The sequence below is a fragment of the Bubalus kerabau genome, chromosome 4 (genome assembly GCF_029407905.1).
Source record: "Bubalus kerabau isolate K-KA32 ecotype Philippines breed swamp buffalo chromosome 4, PCC_UOA_SB_1v2, whole genome shotgun sequence".
Taxonomy (NCBI): Eukaryota; Metazoa; Chordata; class Mammalia; order Artiodactyla; family Bovidae; genus Bubalus; species Bubalus kerabau.
In genome coordinates this window covers 25401617-25422704 of record NC_073627.1, presented here as the reverse complement: position 1 = coordinate 25422704, position 21088 = coordinate 25401617, and the positions used below count along the sequence as shown (strand labels likewise).

The 21088-nt window shown below is 36.7% G+C and overlaps 1 protein-coding gene across 2 annotated transcripts in view; it reads right to left on the bottom strand.

Annotated features, from left to right (window-relative positions):
* NPEPPS (aminopeptidase puromycin sensitive) overlaps positions 1–21088 on the bottom strand; it is a 111201-nt gene that overhangs the window by 8660 nt on the left and 81453 nt on the right. For both annotated transcript variants that reach the window (XM_055576049.1, XM_055576050.1), the window contains 12 exons: positions 20664–20760; positions 20515–20548; positions 18966–19080; positions 16578–16742; positions 15631–15735; positions 15152–15212; positions 13498–13607; positions 10676–10739; positions 8780–8919; positions 6796–6930; positions 5329–5548; positions 463–605 (listed from right to left, as the gene is read on the bottom strand). In XM_055576049.1, coding sequence (XP_055432024.1) covers positions 463–605; positions 5329–5548; positions 6796–6930; positions 8780–8919; positions 10676–10739; positions 13498–13607; positions 15152–15212; positions 15631–15735; positions 16578–16742; positions 18966–19080; positions 20515–20548; positions 20664–20760 — 1389 coding nt within the window. The remainder of the gene's footprint in view (positions 1–462; positions 606–5328; positions 5549–6795; positions 6931–8779; positions 8920–10675; positions 10740–13497; positions 13608–15151; positions 15213–15630; positions 15736–16577; positions 16743–18965; positions 19081–20514; positions 20549–20663; positions 20761–21088) is intronic.

Below are 21088 nucleotides of genomic sequence, written 5' to 3'. Positions count from 1 at the left end.
AGGTAGATGGCAGGTAGTAACAGCAGAGCACAGGAGACTGTGCACCGATAATCACCTTTTAGTACCCTAGTGTGGACTGAGAAACTACACAAATGAGATGTTGCCTACAGGCTCCTTAGATGGTGTGTGTTAAGAGAATTAGGCATGATTTGTAGGTCAATACTTAGGTCTACTTAGGTCATTTTTGTTGTTGTTTAATCACTGAGTCGTGTCTGACTCTTTTCAACCCCAAGGACTGTAGCCTGCCAGGCTCCTCCATCAATGGGATTTCCCAGGCAAGAATACTGGAGTGGGTTGCTATTCCCTTCTCCAGGGGATCTTCCCAATCTAGGGATCAAACCCAGGTCTCCTGCACTGCAAGCAGACTCTTTAGGTCATTTTTGGTTATTATTAAATACATTCCACACTACACAGAATGATGCAGACACCTAGAAATCAAAGTACTTTATTATGAAAACCTACCGGACTCCTCAGATCAGCGGAGAGAATCTGTTTCCCTTCCACATGGTCCTTAAACCGACGACGGGCTTCTTCTAATGTTGCCTTATGTCCTGCTTTTCCTAGTTTGCCCAGGACCAAGCCCCTCAGGAGTGCATCTAGGTGACCTGATTGAGAAGTAAAAGAGATACAGAACTACTTAAAAAGCTTATTTTTTACAAATATGCCACCTGGATATTGTATAAATGTGTTAGACCATGCCTACAATCTTGAACAAACAAAATCAATTACCTTAGTACTTGAGAGAACACTTGATTTAAATTTATCAAATAATAAGAATGAAGTACGTAACACACTAAGATAGGCAAATACACTGACTCTGTCTATGCCAACTGTATTTATTAAATATTTATTAAATGCCAACTGTATCTATTTAAATATTTATTAAATATTCTCTCCATCTAGGTAGTTACACCTGTAAGAATTATGTGTGGAAGGAATACACTTAGATCATACAGTTTTGACCCAAAATTTAGAGGAAGGCCACATACAGAACTAGTATGCCAGGGAGATTAAATTGGAATCTTAGATTTTTTAAATCAAAATCTGATGGATTATTCCAAAGATATGCAGGTGGCTGATAAGCACATGAACCAATACCATTAGCCATTGCTGCTGCTGCTAAGTCACTTCAGTCGTGTCCGACTCTGTGCGACTCCATAGATGGCGGCCCACTAGGCTCCTCTGTCCCTGGGAGTCTCCAGGCAAGAACACTGGAGTGGGTTACCATTTCCTTCTCCAACGCATGAAAGCGAAAAGTGAAAGTGAAGTCGCTCAGTCGTGTCCGACCCTCAGTGACCCCATGGACTGCAGCCTACCAGGCTCCTCTGTCCATGGGATTTTCCAGGCAAGAGTCCTGGAGTGGGGTGCCATTGCCTTCTCCCCATTAGCCATTAGGGAAATGCAAATCAAGACCACAATGAGATGCCACTTCATACCAATTAGGATGGCTAAAATAAAAGACAATACCAAGTGTTGGCAAGGATGGAGAGAAATTAGAACCCTCATATACTGCTGGTAGGAATGTAAAATGGTGTGGGCACTTTGAAAAAAAAGTCCAGTAATTCCTCAAAAGGTTAATAAACACAGAGTATGACCCAGCAGTTCCACTCTGGAGAAGTGAATTCATAACAGTAAAAAAGTAGAAACAATCCAAGCATATATACACTGATGAACGAACAAAGAAAATGTAGTATAATCATGCAATACACTGAAATATTATTTGACTATAAAAAGGAAGTACTGATACATGCTGTAACACGGGTGAACCTTGAAAATACTGTAGTAAGTGAAAGAAGCCAAATAAAAAATGCCACACACAGTACGATTCCATTTATATGAAATGTCAGAACAGGCAGATCTGTGAGGCACTAAGCAGATCAGTGGTTGCCTGGGACTGGGTTGCCAGGGAGTAGAGAGTAACTGCCAACAGGTATGGAGCTTCTTTTGGGTGTAAAGACATTTTTCTAGAATTAAGATAGTGGTGGTGGTGGTCGCTGTACAACACTGTGAGAAAAGACTGAACTGCATATTTAAAAGGGTGCATTTTTTGGTATATTGATTATATCTCAAAAAAAAAGTTAATACTAGCACACAAACTGATAGATTCCAACAGTACAACAAATAAATTGTGATATATTCATACAATGAAATACCACTCAGCAATAAAAAGAAATGAACAACCTATATGTATCTCTAGAACATTATACTGAGAGAAGCCAGATAAAAGAACAGAATATATATTATGATCCCACTTATATAAAGTTCTAGAAGAGACTATATTAATCTAGGGTGAAAGAAGTCAGAATAGCGTTTGCCTGCAGGGGGTGGAAGGGTAGAGGGGTGGCAGGAACTGACTGGGAAGTAGCTTCAGGACAACCTCCTGTGGTGACGGAAATGTGATTATGCATTTGTCCAGTCACTGAACTGAATGTATGCGTTTTGCTGTATTTAAACTGTAAGTCTATAGAAGGTTTAAGGAGACCATAAGAAATCAATAGACAACACAACTAGGGACTAATTAAGGTTCTTAAAAGAACCAATTTATAATTCTGGTGCTGATTTGCTGTGTTGATGTAGAATCTTTATTTTTTTGCTATATTTCATTCTTCCATCTGTAAAACTGGAAAACTGAAGACATTCTCCCTATTTCAAAAAGGTGTTTTTGAGCCCTTGAAGTCTCACATATTATCATCATGAAAGAAAAGTGCAACACCCATCAATTTACCTCCATCTGTGTCCATCTACTTCCTGTCTTGTTCTTAGGGATCTGCTGTTTTACAACCTGAAGCCAACTCCTCTCAAGTATTCAGCCATCACTCCAGCAGCTACCTCTCTTTCACATCATGAATTTTTCTTTACTGTATCATTTTCATCAACAAAGACATATATAAAATTCCCCACCATAAAAAAAAAAAGTGCCTCCTTGGTCCCACATCTCTCTCCTAGTCCCTTTTATCTGATTTTCTTTTTAGCAAAACTTTAAAAAGTTGTCTGAAACTGCTGCCTCCTTTTCCTCTCCTTCCATTCTGGTGGTGTTCACCACCACGCCATGTGAAGCTGCTCAGTTGTGTGTGACTCTATGTGATCCCACGGACTGTGGCCTACCACGCTCCTCTGTCCATGGGATTTTCCAGGCAAGAATACTAGAGTGGGTTGCCATTTCATTCTCCAAAGGATCTTCCCAACCCAGGGATCAAATCCGGGTCTCCCGCATTGTAGGCAGATGCTTTACCATCTGAGGAAGGGAAGTCCTGGTGGACTTCCACCATGCCATAGAACCCAGTTGACGTAACCACGTTCATCATCATTCTGCCTGACTTGGTACAGTATTGGCACAGTTGATCGCTTTTCCCCCTCTACTGCTTAAGGCTTCTAGGACACTCCTCTTCCTCCTAACTCTCCTACATCACTGGCCAGTCAGTCTCCTTTGCTGATTCCCCCTCTTCTACCCAATCTTTGAATCCTGAACTGCCCAAGGACCCAGTCCTCACACCTCTTTTCTCTACTTACACTCAAGCCATAGGTGGTCTCATCCAATCTTATGGCTGTAAATACCATCTATGCACTAAATGTATTTCTCAGCCTGCACCTCTAGGCATGGTACTCTACTTGGATGTCTAAAAGGATCTCAAATTTAACATGTCCAAAATGAAACTCCTGATTCCCTTTTGCACCCAAACCTGCTTCTACAGAAGTTTTCCCTGTCTCTGTATATGGTAACTTCACTCTTTCAGTTCTTCAGGCCAAAATTTGATGACTCCCCTCTTTCTCCACCACACAGTCAGGCCACCACCAAGTATTTTTAGTTCCACCCTCAAAACATACCCAGAATTTACTACTTGCAAATGCTAGTCGCAGGCAGCACCCAGATGCATTACTCAAACAGCTTTCTAACTTGTCTCCCTACTTCCTCTTTTGCCTCCCCCGCTGCAGCCTGTTCTTCACACGGCTGAGTAAATCAAGTCATGTTCCTCTGCTTCAGACTTCCAAATGAGTTTTTCATACCACTAAATGTGAAAGTCCCAAAGGTCCTGTTGGAGCTGCTCTGCTCCCACCCTCCTCTCTCCCACACTTACTCTGTCCTGACTTTACCAGCCTCCATGTTACTCTTTGAGCACCTAAGCATGCCTCTATCTCAGGTCTCTTGTACTTGCTGTTTTCGGTTTGGACCATTTCCCCACTACATAGCCTCACAGTTCTCTTCTACAGCTCTCGGCTTATGGTTAAATATCACCTCACTGGTTTTCCTGCATTTTCCCATCCACTCTCTATCCTATAAAACAGTGGCTTATTACTCCTACTCCTGACCTACATTACCTAAACTTTTTCTTCATGATACTTGCTGCCACCTAAAATATTATCTATTGAATTGTTTGCTGTGTCTTCCCCCAGAATGAAAGCCACACAGGGCAACTTTTTATTCACTGTTATACCACCAGCTCTTAGTGTAGTACCTGGTATTTACTGGGTGCATAAGTGCTTGCTGAATCAGTGAAAGAAAGATATAGAGCTCTAGACAATTTTTACTATTATTCTTATTGCAAAAGACTCCCAGAACAAGAAGGGCAGGAGGAAACACAACATTCAGTTATTGGCATATGGTAGAAAATATATCTAAAGCCTGTACTCACTATTCCTAACATTTACATGATAGCAAAAGAATAAATACATGATTACAGAAATAAAGAGAACACATGTAGAAAGCAAATAACTCCTTTAATGCAGAAAACTGGCCTCTGTCTCTCAACACCATTTCAGGTTGTACATAGGTGTCTGGTATTTATGGTAACAACAAAATAATCCAAAATCCTCTTTAGCTTTTCTTGACTAAAAATGGGCCTTTGGAACTCTGTACAAGACTTATTTCCACCATTTGCTCTGTGCGTAAATCATATTTAGCAACAAATACACATACCACTGTTTTTATGTTGGTTACCCATGTAAATTCACCAGGAGGCTTAAAAGTCCTAAGTCTTAATTTCTAGTTAGCTGAATACATAGTAATGTCCAGTAGATACAAAGATGATGTTACTGTTAACCACAGCTGAGTTTTCGACTCATTAGAAAAGACCCTGATGCTGGGAAACACTGAAGGCAAGAGAAGGGGACGACAAAGGATGAGATGGTTGGATGGCATCACCAACTCTATAGACACAAGTTTGAGCAGGCTCCAGGAGACGGTGAAGGACAGGGAAGCCTGGTGTGCTGCAGTCCATGGGGTCGCAGAGTCGGACATGACTGAGCGACTGAACAACAACAGCAGCAAATAGCTGAGTTAAAAAGGACCAATTTCTGATCAATTCTTTCCGCATTCAGTACATTCATTACCTTCTCCAGGTTTGGGGTCCCAGCCCAGTCTCTCCCCTATAGGTGAAAAGACATCTTTCACAAACTCTTGGATTTCCTCATAGAAGTCTGTGTGGGACAAGAGAGTTGAGAGAATCCCCAGGTTACAGCTCAGGTCGCTCCATACAGTATAATTGGGCTCATTCACAAAAGCCTCCATGACTTTTAGAACCTCTACAGTGCTAATGATTCCAGCTCGAGCCTGGGATAGGAAAAAACATAAATCAATCTAGTCTTCAAACAAAAACAAAACAAAAAGCACAAGCATGCATTTCTGGCACTGTCTTATGCTAATTAGTCATCCCTTAGGGAAGAGACTAGACTATATAAGTTCAGAACACTGTAGAATTTTATAAAGTAAAAACTGCATTATGACATTCCTTACTTTTTTGCTATTTATAAAACAGCTACTTTTTAAAAATGTTAAAATTTCACCAATTTAGAAAGAACAAAGAAGAAAGAGAACAGTTAACTTCCTATTTCTATTCAGTTTCTAGGGTCTTGGTATTGTTTGTCTTTTGAAAATTTTCATACTGTCAGAAAAGGTACAAAAACAGTTGGGGCTTTGGTTTTTGACAGAGGTGCTTTCTAAACTGGAGCTGCAAACTGTGTCAACTTCAGCCTGTCCTTTACTCATTTCTAAAAGAAGACAAACTGGAAGGTACTACAAATTCATCCCTTTCAGAATTAACTAACAGAGTTAGGAAAAAGAACTTCTGTTACAGCAGCCAACTGCACAAACACACCACTCTCCTGGGACAGGTCTCCCTCAGCAATGAGCTCAGCAGATGTGAGGTTTTGTGCATCAATGCTAATCTGTGTTTATACAAAGGAGGAATCCAAAACCAGTTACTATAGACGGGAATGAAAATTTCAAGTCCGGTTAAAGGAACATTAGGAGGAATCTGACAATTTTATTACAAAGACATCTAGAAATTATCTAACCTATGTTTTGGAGTTATAAAGATAATACTACTAAGTGCTCCTTTAAATTTTTTCTTGAACAAAGCTAAATATAAATATCATTTTAGAATGATAATGGGCTATTATAATTTGAATAGTAATGGAATGTTTAAAAAATTCTAGAGTCTCCCAGCAAAGTACAACCACTATTTTAGAAAAATATAAATCACTGAGTTATTTTTAAAAAATCATCAATAGAGAAATCTCTTCAAGGTTCATATCTGTGTCTATTGAAAAGAATTTATGCCTTACAAATGATCAGTTATGTACAGTTGCAGAAAGCTGGCTTAAGAAAGTGAGATTTGTTTCTGGAAATTTATATAGGTTCAATCTTGCATATCAATTAATAATTAGTCATTTTCTTTAGTCCCAAAGGCATGCACCTCTCAGGGAGAACTATATTCTTCTAATTATGTTCTAGTCAGCCATTCCAGGAAAAACAAAACCATTTAATCAACAAAATCCATCATACTACTTGAGGCTCACCAAGGAGAAGAGGTCATTCTGTAGTCCAAGTCGATCCACTGGGGGGAGAGAAAGGTCGCGAATCCCTGGTAATAAACTCTCCAGCATGGCTGAGCTATACTGGGTCCGGTAAAACCCGACTGTTCCCAGGTTTAACTGAAAAGACATCCAACAGGTATTATTAAACAGTTGCAATTATTTTTTAAATCAGTTTTTTGTAGATATGAAGAGTTTTGGCTTTAGTACACCTGGATGAAAAACAATGAAGCTCATTTATGTTAACAGACAGGGAATAAAATAAAACAACACATAAAGATAGTAATCACTTGTCAAATATAAAAACAGAGGCAATACAAAACAGAAACTTGACATAAGTGAGAGGCAAAGTGAGTGACAGTGGGAAGAATACAGCTGAAAAGGAGGAAATAATCGGGCTAAGTTTCTAATATCAGTGGATAGTTTTCAGTTCATAGAAAATATTTACTATTTATAAAAACTCTTGGATAATAAAGTCTCCAAGGAAGACTAAACCTTTACAAACATTGATCTGCTGAACCCAGAGTCTCAACAGAATAGCAACTGCCAGGACCTAGATTTTAAAGAATTATATGGACTTAAAAGGCAACTTCATATGATTTTTGGAGTGAGGTAATCATTGACTATCACTATTTTCTATGCTCAGTCAGTAAAGAGTCTGCTTGCAATTCAGGAGATTGCCTGAGATGCAGGAGACCAGGGTTTGATCCCTGGGTCAGCAATATCCGTGGAGGAGGAAATCACAACCCATCCCAGTATCCTTGCCTGGGAAATTCCACAGTAGCAAGAGTCAGACACAACTTAGTGACCAAAGCATTATTTACCAACACTCAAAAATATTTTTTATAATACTTATATACAAAATATTTTAATGATAAAATGACAGTATAAGATACACGTATTTTACTATTTATATGTATTTAAAAATCACTTCACATTTCTAATACAGTAATTGTTTTGATTCCCTGTATCTTTTACTATAGGAAGAATACCTTTATTTACCTAATTATAACCATACTGTACTTTTTTCTTACAAGAAAAATTTCAAACTGCTACATATGCTCCAGGTTATAATTTCAAATGGCAATATAGTAGACCACTGAGAATATTTTAAAATATATTTAAAACAGAGTAAGAAATAGTTCTGCAAGCATGAAAGGCTGAGACAATATGTAATTCTATTGCATGTGTGCATGTTTAGTCACTTCAGTCGTGTCCAACTCTTTGACTCGATGGACAATAGTCCGCCAGGCTCCTCTGTCCATGAGATTCACCAGGCAAGAATACTGGAGTGGATTGCCATGCCCTCCTCCAGGGGACCTTCCCAACCCAGGGATTGAACCTGTGTCTCCTACATCTCTTGCATTGCAGGTGGATTGTTTACTCACTGAGCCACCTGGGAAGCCCATAATTCCTATCAGGAATCTGTAATTGGAAGAAAAATTTGTAGCAGATATTTTCATTATGAAAGGTAGAGTACAGAATGATGAAAAATAATATTTACTGTTATTTTTGTGAAATGCCTTTAAAACACCAGCTAAAAGGAACTTCAAAACATTTCAGTGACACAAACTGATTATTATGTCTGATCTCGCTTGATTATAGTTGTACACACACGATGACAACATATCACTGAAGTTAACATGTCACTACAATGACAGGGCAGTTTGAAGTTGCAAGACTACAAATGTTCTGGTTAATGTGACTTTATACAGAGACTACTCCTTTTTTCATCTTTAATCCTATCCCTTTTTAATTGCTTATTGACCACTCCCTTACCTGACATAAAGGCAAATATCTAGACAACACTAAATTTCACATAAGAAAGTTTAGAAATGTCTTTTTCTTTGCAAGTCCTAGACCAAAATGAATCAGTAGAATTTAGAGCCAGCCATAAAATGCATACAGGAAATGAAAGAAATAAATCAATTTAGTTAAGATAAAAATGGAACGGCCTTTCTGGACTCACCTTTACCCACTGGTCTGGTTTGACATCTTTTAAAACTATATTCATCTCTGGCTTATCCATCAGAATCTTCATTTTGGCATGGCTGGAATCTTCACTAGTAGAGATTGTGATAGGAACCATCCATTGGGGACAGTCTTCTCCTTAAGCAAGAGAATAACAAACAGAAAACTTGAAAATAATTTTTCACTGGAAGAAATGGAAAGTAACGTAGAGAGGGGACTGGTGTCCCATGTATGGGCTTGAACCTGTTAAGCCAACAGCTCCTTTTTAATGATGCATGAACTCTTCTAGGTAACCTGAGTAATAATGAAGAAAGAACTTACTAACAAAATCATAACAGCCTATAAAAAAGAGAACAACAGAATCTGTATTTGTGTAAAATCACAAATACAATGATTTTGTTGTTTTTCCCTTTTCAGAGCAATACACACTTAGTCTGCTTAGTCGTGTCCAACTCTTTGTGACCCTATGGATTGTAGCAATAGAGATAATGATTTTAATGATAAAAGACATTTCGAGTGGGTTAAATCTCTCATACAGCACTTAAACAAACTCTAAAGTGCAATCCTTAATAGGTATATATACTGCTAAACACTGTGATAGGATACACCTTGGGAGCTGTTAGATTCCGTCACTGAGGAGTCATAGCTAAAAGCCAAAGGTTTTGTAAGACAAATACATATACTCTCTCAAGTATTAGCAAAACAGATTTTGCATTAAGATGCCAAACAAAAGAAAGTCATTGCCCAGTACATTAATGGAACTATCTTAATCACTTAAATAGCTTTATGCTATCGGGCTAAACCACAAATGAAAATTCTCTCCTGATGCTAGGATAATTCAGGTTTTAATACAGCCTACAGTGGTTATAGAGCACTAGAAAACCCCGCAAAACCTGTCAGTCATACAATGTAGACTGCTGGTATATGTGGAAAATAGCATCTGCGATATTATTTATTTAGATAATAAACCTGTCGTTGGACTTGTCAGACACATTTACTAAGAGAGCAATTCTCGATGCTGGCAAGGCTAAGAGTTGAAGGCTGTAACCTTGATAGGGCGCATCATCATCTGGTGGGTCGAACATGAAAAGGCACTGGTGGTTCTGATGAACCTCTCTCCCTGTTGAGAACTATTTAAAGGAAGTGAGAAAGGTGCAGAAAAATACTTCTTAATTTTTCAATTTATCTTTAATTCCCTGGGTACAAGAGTCTAATGTCATGTAGAAATATTTGAAAAAGCACAGTTGAGTGGCAGTTAAGAGTATAAACTTATATAATGCAACTATTTCATTTGAATTCCTACTCTTTAACTCATTATATAGGTGATCCTGGACAATCTAACTTACCTAGCTATGCCTCAGCTCCCTCATTTGCAAAATAGAAATAATATGACCCACTTAGTAGGGTTGGTAAGAGTATGAAATAAGGATCGGCTATAGTGCTTATTAGCACAAAGACTGGTACAAAATAAATCTAAATAACCATTGGGCTTTATCTGCTTAGTTACTTACTATGACCAAGAGTTTTTTTTAAAAAGTCACTGTGTATACACTGGGTACACAAGTATACCAAACGTACTTAGTACACAGGTGCATAAGACTTGGTACAAAATTGCATACCAAGTTTTCTTTCAGGGATTCAGGCTAGAGACATCATTTCTTGATGTTCATATCCTTATCCATTCATTATAGCCTCCAATAACACAGAGATGCAGAATACTACAATACCCCATGAACCTCCTTTTCCTTCCCTATCATTTTTATTCTATTGCCATTTCCTTGTTTCTATTTAATTCTATTATTTTCACATGGATAATTATTTATTATTAGTTTGAACACTACTGGTATAGTATCCAAGTTCACTGATTAGCTCCCATGTATAGCCATTTGCTTACCAACATATGGTCCACTGGCACAGAACTTCTTTTGGGACAACCTCAGTAATCTGTCATCTTCTACCTAAAGAAGCAAAACAAAACAAAGGTTGTAGGAGCATTAACACTTTTTTTCCTTAGAGGAGACATTTCTGTGACAAAGCAGAGGTGAAACCAGTACAGCCAAATGGCTCCTGAATACACAAAATGCAATGGTGATAAATATGATGATACTACAGAATGGAAGAAAACTCACCATTTCTCAGTAAGGCCTCAAAATAACAATACTCTAAAAATAAAAGGCCAGGTACTGAGTAATATTGCCCATGAGAACAGAGATGTATCTAGATAAGAACTTCAAAATTTCAAAAGGGAGACACAGTTAACTTATGAAGGAGGGTTATATGTTTAGTCTTTTCCATTTCCAAAAAGTGGCAACATTAAATTAGCATGTGGATTCAATATTCAAAGTCATTTAGAATAGATACATGTATATGGATGGCTGAGTCTCTCCAGCTGTTCACCTGAAACTACCACAACATTGTTAATTGGCTTTACCCCACACAAAATAAAAAGTTTCAAGTTTGGGTAAAAAAAAAAAGAATGACAAACATGAAAGCAGAACACAACCTATTTCAAAGGATAAGCTTTGCAATGAAACACAAAAAAGGCAGGGGGAGAGACTGCAATCAACTAAAAAAACAGAAGCAACAAAACCAAGTACATTAAAAAAAATACTTCAACAATACTCAATCTTTTGCTTATTGTTTGTTACTATACTGTAGAACATTTTAAATAACACAAGCTATAACAGATTTAAGATCACCTAAATCAAACGTAAAGTTGGGTCAATGACCTTTATAAAGGGATCAAGTAGAGATAGAACTGAAAACTTAAAAATCTGAGTGGGGAAGCAATGGCCACTTCAATGCCATAAAGGAACTACTAATGAACTTAACTACATCACTGATTAGTTACGTATCACACAGATTTCCTTGAAAAAGTTATTAGGTAACCTTTAAATAGATTCAGAAATAAAGCAAAAATATTTAAATTTAGGGACTATAATGTGAGAGACAAATCATAATCAAGATGCTATGTTGCAGAGCTCTCCTATTTGTAAAAGAACTGAGTCATAGGCATGCATTTTATTGTAATGTAAAAAGGAGGATAAATTTGGCTATGCTTGTAGACGAAAAAAGTGCAAAAAAAGTAGCTTGAAAGTAGCTTGATGTTTTAAGTTCCTTGAGTCTCAATAACATTGGGAGGAAGTGCAGTATTAGTATCTTCTGATAAATTATTATGCTCTTAAAAGTATACTCTACTTGAAAAAATTATGGCCTTAGTTTGCTTTATGTATAATCATTAAATATTTTAATAGTTTTGAGGTGTTGACCTCAAAATAGTTTTTGAGGGATAGAAATTCCCAGAAGTGAAAGCAACAATCATCTTTGTATACTATTCTTTAAACAGGTAAAATGAAAACCATCTGTCAATCTGTATAGAGTGTCAATGTCAAGTTTGATCAAGTCATCTCCTATAACAGACTAGTCCAAAGTGGAGAAAGAAGACTAGAAAGAAACAGAATGGTCACAATGGTAGCTCACTCAAGTTTTAGATATCTTTTCCCACCAAGTAGGATTAATTGTTATCTAAATTGCCTTTTCAAATGCTTGCAGCCAATCTGAGAGGTCCTCCAATGTGTATACTTTATTATAAAATACAGTCATATTTAAGGTTAAGATGTGTCTCTAAAAGGTTAACTTGTAAGCACTCGGGTGCATTCTGAGTACAAGGGCTGATTTAAATGTCATCTAGATTCTTAAATTACAGAAAAGCAAATTTACTAACTTAAACTGCCACATGAGAAGGCTTTGTAAAATATTAGCTTTAGGGACAATGCAGAACCACAAGGACAAACACATACAAAAAGAGAGCTATGAATCTTCCTCCCTAAAAATGAATGGAATTAATTCTCTATGCAGCTCATAAAACCATGGCAAAGAAATTTTTTTTTTTTTTTAGTTCTACCAGTTTATTGCTACCAACCCGTCACCCTCCACCCTCACGCACATATGCTCAGTCATGTAACCCCATGGACTGTAGCCAGCCAGGCTCCTCTGTCCATGGACTTTTCCAGGCAAGAATACTGGAGTGGGTTGCCATTTCCTTCTCCTATGGCAAAGAAATTTAAGAGAAAGATTTCACAATTTCATACAATTAAACTAAGTTAAGACAAACTTTCTGATGTGCATTACAGGATGATGTGTAATTTTCAATCCTTCTGGAGGACAACTCATTTTGAACTACACCTGTCTGAATTCAGATAACAGTTCAACTAATATGAATGTAATTCTAATTAAAGTCACATCACACTGCCATCCAATATTAAAAACTAGTTTTGAAGAATGGTATTATAAATGGGTGTTGAATTTTATCAAATCTTTTTTATGCATCTAGTAATGCATATGGTTCTTCTAATTTCATTCTGTTAATGTAGTAATTATGAGTCAATACCTTGCTTAATTTAATATTAAACCAACTTTGCATTCTTAGAATAAATCTCCTTTGGTGATTTTAGAATTATATCAACAATGTTACAGTGTTTTCCTCGAGGACAGTAAGGGCAGACAATATTTTGTTTTCTATCGTACCCATGTATAATTTTAAAGATGTGGGGCAAACTTTTGGGTATAGAGATAATAAATCACTGAGAAAAGAGTATAAGGGCTGGTTTAAATCTTACCTAGAATACTTAAAGTACAGAAAAGCAAATTTGTAACACCGACTGAATTTCATTTAATGTAATATCAGACAAATTGAAGAACTTTGTATAAGTTTACCTGTTCTGCTTCTACATAAATGAGAGGGAATCCCATTTGTTTGGTCCAGGTATTCATCACAGCTGCTATAGGCTTACCACTAGCATTTTCTAAACTTTCCCAGAGATCCTCTAGAAGATAAATACAAACAATGAAAATCTTAAATGTTTACATTTTTATTTTTGTAAACAAACCAGAAATTTTATACAACTCGAAACTGCATCATTGACCAATTTTGTATTTTTTTCAGGTTCAGGAAACAAACAGTGGACCAAATTAATGTTACCCTTGCCTTGCCATTAAGTGAACTATATTATAATTTGTTCCAATTTATTAAAAAATTACAAATTATAAACAATAGACAAACAGGTGAGTTCAAACAAGAAACAGGAACAAACAAATGGAAACATATTCAAGAATACTACAAGATGATCATTCACAAAATTAAAACCATTTATACCCATTTAACTAACAGAAGTTAAAAAATATTCAATGCTGATGAGGCCGAGGTAAAGGCCATATGGTCAAACAACTCTGGTAGCTGAATAAGCAAAACAACCATACAATGTAGCATAACTATAACAGAGGAATGAACAGAGGAAAAAGTCTTTAAAGAAAAATCCAAAGAATAAAGTTTCACAAGACATAATTTTTGTTCTGAATCTTGAAGAGGAGTTGCTCATTAGACAGGGGAGAAAGGAACATTCCAAATATACGGACTATATGTACAGAAAGGAAAGTACAGGGGAATTCCCTGGCCGTCCAGTGGTTAGGACTCTGCCCTTTCACTGCTGTGAGCCTGGGTTTGATCCCTGATCAGCGATCTATTAAATTCCTGGTTGGGGATTCTATTAAACATTAATGACATTACACAAATCTTCTTGCTTTTTAAACTATTTTTGTTCATTAAGGGACTCAGTTTCATAATCAATCAACTGCTGCTGCTGCTGCTAAGTCGCTTCAGTCGTGACCGACTCTGTGCGACCCCACAGACGGCAGCCCACCAGGCTCCCCCGTCCCTGGGATTCTCCAGGCAAGAATACTGGAGTGGGTTGCCATTTCCTTCTCCAATGCATGAAAGTGAAAAGCCAAAGTGAAGTCACTCAGTCGTGTCTGACTCTTAGCGACCCCATGGACTGCAGCCTACCAGGCTCCTCCATCCATGGGATTTTCCAGGCTAGAGTACTGGAGTGGGGTGCCATTGCCTTCTCCAAATCAATCAACTAGCACACCTTTATTCTTCCTTTTGACTCTAATATCTAATAAATTATAGACTATCATAAAATTTTAAGAATTTCCTTCAATGAAAATCTGCAGTTCCACAAGTTCAACTCCTACAAATGGTTAATCTGCAGCTATTTTAATGTCCAATGGTCAATTAAGGGTAACAAAACCCACAAATCACCAAAAAAGAACAAGCTCTGGTAAAGTAAACAGAACTTTTCAGACTCTTTAGCAAAACATTGAGCTGTGAAAAGCAGACTAGTGAAGGTTGACCAAAAGGATAATAGGTCCTGATTCATACTGATCTATGATGTAATATATCTTCAAAAAAGTCGACTTTATTTCCTATCCATCACATGGAAAATCGAGTATTTAGAAAAAAATAAAATATCATACTCTGGATAATGTGCCGACATTCTCTCCATTTCTATCTCCAGTTATTAAAAATTACCTGTGGCAGCATTCTTTTGTTGGAACTTGGTTAAATACATATTCATTCCTTTCTTAAAGTCCTGAGAAAACACAATTTTTAAAATCCAGGAGAGTCAGAACTTAGAATTATAGTATATTTTGACTACAGAGTACTCAAGAACTAATTTACTCAAAATTAATTGAGTATTAGATTTACTAAAACACAGTAATGTCTATTGCCTTTCGTTTAAGAATGTATACGCTTTGCCTTCTATTTTTGCTTTTAAGTTTTATACCAGACTTCCACAAACCCTCAAAATATATTTGCAAGATCATTCATTTAAGAGACCAAAACAGTCAACATAAAAAGAAATAAAGATAAGCCAGAGTAATATTCTTATAGATTCTAGAAAAATTACTTAGGAACTTAACCTAAATAAAATCAAACTTTTCTTTTTCATGTAAAACTCTGTGGGATCACCATAAAATAATTTAATTATTTTTTTTGTTTGTTTTTACCTTATCTCCAATGTAGTCATGTAGCATTCGGATGACAGATGCACCTTTGCTGTATGATATTGCATCAAATATCTCATCAACTTCAGAAGGATGGCCCACACTGACCTGGCAGACAGTATGATTCAAGGTTATAACAGGAAGCAGACAAACTGCAATAATGAATTACATAAAGAGCTTTCTAGGAAAACTCTTCTAACTCAATAAGATACTTTTTGCCTTTAGGTGACTCATACTGTGTAATTGTTTAAAAGGGTGTAATAACTAATACTAATAAAACAGAATACATAACACGATCCCCATCATCTCTTTAGGGCCTGGGTTCCAGTCTTGACACTGCTTTGCTGGGAGGCAAGTCACTGTGGATCTCTTTGGAGATAGGGAGGTGAAGGTAAGGAAGGGAGAGATGAAAAACACTGGACTTCTTGCACTTATTGTAATGGCTAACAGTTACATAGGACCCAGGTTAAATATGTCAAAGCAGACTGTAAGTCTAGCTCTTTGGAAGCAAAATTTATACATATAAACTAGCCAAAATAGGACAGATTAAGTCAAAAGAATTAAAATATATATAAAGCAATGACAACAACAAAAGAGTATGTTTAGAATTTTCTTTGGAACAACAGAATCATAATATTACCCAACAGGTATGGTTCCCCCATTACAATTCAATAAAAATCTATTCAGTGAATGTTTATGGATACAGAAAACTTGCTTCTACAAAGATACAAATGTTTAAAATGAAATAGAACTAGAACTTTGTAGAATTTCAAGGGGATCTCCTTTGTAGCTCACTCAATAAAGAATCTGCCTGCAGTTTCAAGATGGAAATATAAACTACAAAAGTAAGTGGCATCACTCATGCAATTTTCTTTTCAAAGAAAAATTTAAAAACTACATATTTCATTGAAAGTGAAAGCAAAGGCCAATGACTGAAAATTACGTCTCACTTCAATGGGATGGCTGTTATCTAAGGCGTCAAGCTCCTGAGCTCGTGTATAATCAGCAGAAACAAACTGAGTCCAGATATCATACTCTGGGAAGCAGTGGTCTACACATAGATACTCAATCCATGATGCAAAGCCTTCATTTAACCAAAGATGAGTCCACCATTCCTAAAAACAGAAGATGGAAATATGTAAAGAAAAGAAGATGTTTGTCACTCCACTAATATAAAAAATTCTTATGTCCCTTCCATTATACTCTAAAACTCTTAATGAGCTAAAATTCAATTCAAAACATTTAGTAAATAACTCACATCTATGAACAAAAGAATTGCCAAGAATGGCCAACTGGTGACACTCGCATTATCACCACTGCTAAGTAACTTTTTGGTAGTAAAGGTAGAAAAGGAGGAAGAAGGGGGATGAAAAACACCCTCAGGATGGAAAATGGGAAGGGAGTGCATAAATGTGTGTAAGAGCTACACTGTCATATAAAATTCAGTTTAATAAACAACTCTCTTTAAGAAATCAGAAAGTTATTAGGACCAAACAAGGAAAACTGGGAACTATCTCCATAATGACAGGGAAAAAAAATCATTGCTGAGTGACAAATTAAACTTTCTAGATAAACAGAAAAGCAGTATTGCTTATACAAGAATTGCATGAAATTAACAAATTGTCATAGCATTAAGTTTAAATACAACTGATATTTAAACATTTATAGAATATAAAATTCTCATTTGTTAATAATAAGAATTAATAGTGGAGTGGACAAAGAATATAATGGGTCACAGACAAAATCAACTTTTAAAATAGAAATAAACTTGCTAGAAAGAGATTTCAATCTAATTTTCACTAAAGTTGATTAAATCTCTTATTAAAAAAGCAATACTATATGAATTCAAGATAAAGGACAAATGCAATGGTGAAAAACAAAAGGGTATTTAAAAATTCTGAAAAGATCAAATGTTTTCAATGAAGTGATAAATGGCTATCTGTCTACATGCTTTGTGTACTTATTTAACTAACAGACTCCATTGGGATAAGCTGGTACAAAGCTAGTAATTTTCCAACTCTCTCTAAACCCCTATATTTCAGTTAATGAAAAAACTGACATCCAATAACTAAAAGTTACTAAAATACAACAAAAAGGTGTTTAAAAGCAACATGAGAATGCACACATTTCCCCTACTAAAATTTAATACTGGAACTTTAAAAATAAAATCATAAAAAATAAAATCTGCTCACACAGCAAAAAAAAAAAAAATTGGCAGCAACAAATTTGCTGTGTTAGGATAAAGGAACATTTCTGACATATTTGAACACAGGAACTAGCATACTTAATTTCATGTAAAAGTATATTTCAAACAACCTTTTCTTTTTTTTCCTTTTAACCCCTAAGCAAAATTTTAAACAACCAAAGCAAAAAGGAAAGGATTTACTTTCAAGGGCTGACTTTCCTTAGGAACTCTTTCAGACACATTGCTGTTTCGGTTGCTAAGACATGTCCAACTCTTTGTGACCCCATGAACAGCAGCACGCCAGGCTTCCCTGTCCTGCACAATCTCCTGGAGTTTGCTCAAACTCAGACATTTAAGAGTTGCTAAATGTTTTTCTTTCTTGCTTATTTCTGTGACATGTGGTCTCAACTAACATCCAAGTTGGGCTCTGCTCTTTGGCAGCCTAAAATGCCATCAGGGAATTTGGCTGGCTCCACAATCTCCAGTTCTTTCTTTGCAGAGGTACTTCTAGTTCACTTATTAAAAGCTGTGCTTCCAAGCTCTAACACAGTTGGTTGCTATAGATAGTACTCATTTAGAGTAAAAGGGAAAGGTCAAGACTAGAGGACAGAGATCATTCACTACAAACATTACAATAAACAAGGACTTCAATAGGAGAGCTGGAAATTTTAATATTCTTCAGTTATTCTGTAGTTTCCTTGCCTTCATTTCTATCAAATATCAGCTTAAAACTTTAGGCAATGAAGAAAATGACCCTTAAAAACATTTCAACCTTATTAAAGATAGTTTGCTATTCATCAGGTTACTTTACAGCTAGTGACATATGACACAAGAAACTTCAGTTAGGCTGAATCTCACTGCATGGAAATTGTCTATCTAAGTGGACTCTTCTCCTTTTACCCAAATTAATATCATGACTTGCCCCATTTTCAGGCAGTATTTAGAACAGTTTAGGTAGTATTTTCTGTTGAATAAAGATTACTTGTATGTTCTTAATTAACATGGATATCCTGATAAAAACTTTTCAAAATAAAGTTTTTCTATCAAAAAAACTTTTTTGGTACAATGTGCCAGCCAAACCTGAAATACTATTTAGCCAACATAAGGTGTAGCAAGAAAAAAATATATTTGAGCACTTAAAAATATTAAATACCATAGTAACAAGATTTCCAAACCATTGATGGGCGAGTTCATGTCCCACAACCAGAGCAACCCACTGGCGTGATGAAGAACAGGAGTTTTTTGGATCAATAAGCAATGCAGTCTCCCTGTGTTAAAAAAAAAAAAATTTTTTTTTTTTTTTTTTTTTAATAAAAGTATTTCAATAAAAGCAGGCATGCAGAAGTGGGGGAGGGAAATTCAAACAGTAAATAAGATGGTCAAGTTAGGCTTTAAAGATGTCAAGAAAACATTTCCTCAGAGTACACAGGATAGAAAAAGCTCTGCGAAGATTAAAGACTACTCCAATTGAATTCATACAAAAGAAGATCAAAGATGTGACACAAGTTTAATTATCAGTTTGTTTCTAGGATAGCTGCCTGAAATTTTAGGAAAACTATCTGAAGGAATTAGGGATTACTGTGCTAGACAGAAAGAGAAGACAGTTCTTCCATTAAAAGCAGACAAGTGGCAAGCTGAGGGAAGATGCATTCCACAGTCCCAAAAAGAACACTGAACAGAGTGTCCAAAACTTAGCTCATCGAAGAAGGCAATTGAAAGTAGAAGGCCAAAACTTGTTTACAGACACTGCTTTTAAAATTATACAACCCACATGTTTGTATTGTGGCGACAGACATGTAAGAACTTGGCTGCTGCTGCTGCTGCAAAGTTGCTTCAGTTGTGTCCGACTCTGTGTGACCCCACAGACGGCAGCCAATCAGGCTCCCCCGTCTCTGGGATTCTCCAGGCAAGAACAGTGGAGTGGGTTGCCATTTCCTTCTCCAATGCATGAAAGTAAAAAGTGAAAGTGAAGTTGCTCATCCTTGTCCCACTCTTTGTGACCCCATGGACTGCAGCCTACCAGGCTCCTCCATCCATGGGATTTTCCAGGCAAGAATACTGGAGTGGGGTGCCATTGCCTTCTCCGAGAACTTGACTGCTGCTGCTGCTAAGTCGCTTCAGTCGTGTCCGACTCTGTGTGACCCCATAGACAGCAGCCCACCAGGCTCCCCCGTCCCTGGGATTCTCCAGGCAAGAACACTGGAGTGGGTTGCCATTTCCTTCTCCAATGCATGAAAGTGAAAAGTGAAAGTGAAGTCGCTCAGTGATGTCTGACTCCTAGCGACCCCTAGGACCAGGCTCCTCCGTCCATGGGATTTTCCAGGCAAGAGTACTGGAGTGGGGTGCCATTGCCTTCTCTGGAGAACTTGACTAGAAGACATTAAATCAGGGGAAGTTCTTCAAGCTGGATATGTAACTCTGTAACTACCAGGAGGAAGAGAAGGCACTGAAATGAGAAACTCAGCCAAAAATACATCTAGAAATGCTACTAATGCCAGATGCTCACTTTAAAATCTTACACTCTCAGATAGTAGCACCAGAGGGTGTTCATCTGCATTCTTGAAATGTTCAAGGAAATGGGGGAAGGTAGGAAAATTTATGGCAGATCATAAAGCAGAAGCTACTGAACTGTAATTAGGAGTGAAGCACTCATGAAATCAGTGATTTAAAAGATAAGGCAGGGTAATACATCATTAACATACCTATAAGTAACAAGGCCCCAGTTCTCCATGGCACCTTCATAAAATAAAATATAAACATTTATTGATATTTATACATACTCCTTCTTGAAAATCATAAAATTCAAAATAAAAGTTATTACAATTTATCAATAAAGTGAAATTTACTTTACCAGCTGCAAAGTCTGCAATAGCAATGAGATCAATTTTAGGTAGAGGATAAGGAACATTGAAGTAGTCCTTATAAAAAGGCAGAGTTTTAGCAGCAACCTATAAAAGTATAAAGAAAAGAACCATCTGATAAATCCTATTGCCATTCCTACAGAAATCCACAAAGGAATCCAGTTGCAAGCCAAATATCTCAAGTTATAAGAAACCAACCCTGGGGAACCCCACCTCCAGAGACTGCTTTAGCCCTAAGCTTTGTATATGTCAGCCAAACTTTAATCCATTTATAACTCAGTATGAAAAGTACAATTATGTATGTCCCCCCCCCCACTCTCTAGGTTAATAAATTCCATTCTAATATTCTCTTAATCATTATCTTTCAAAATGTTAATATCAAAGTTGCTAGTTCCAAGATTCTATTAAAAGTAAA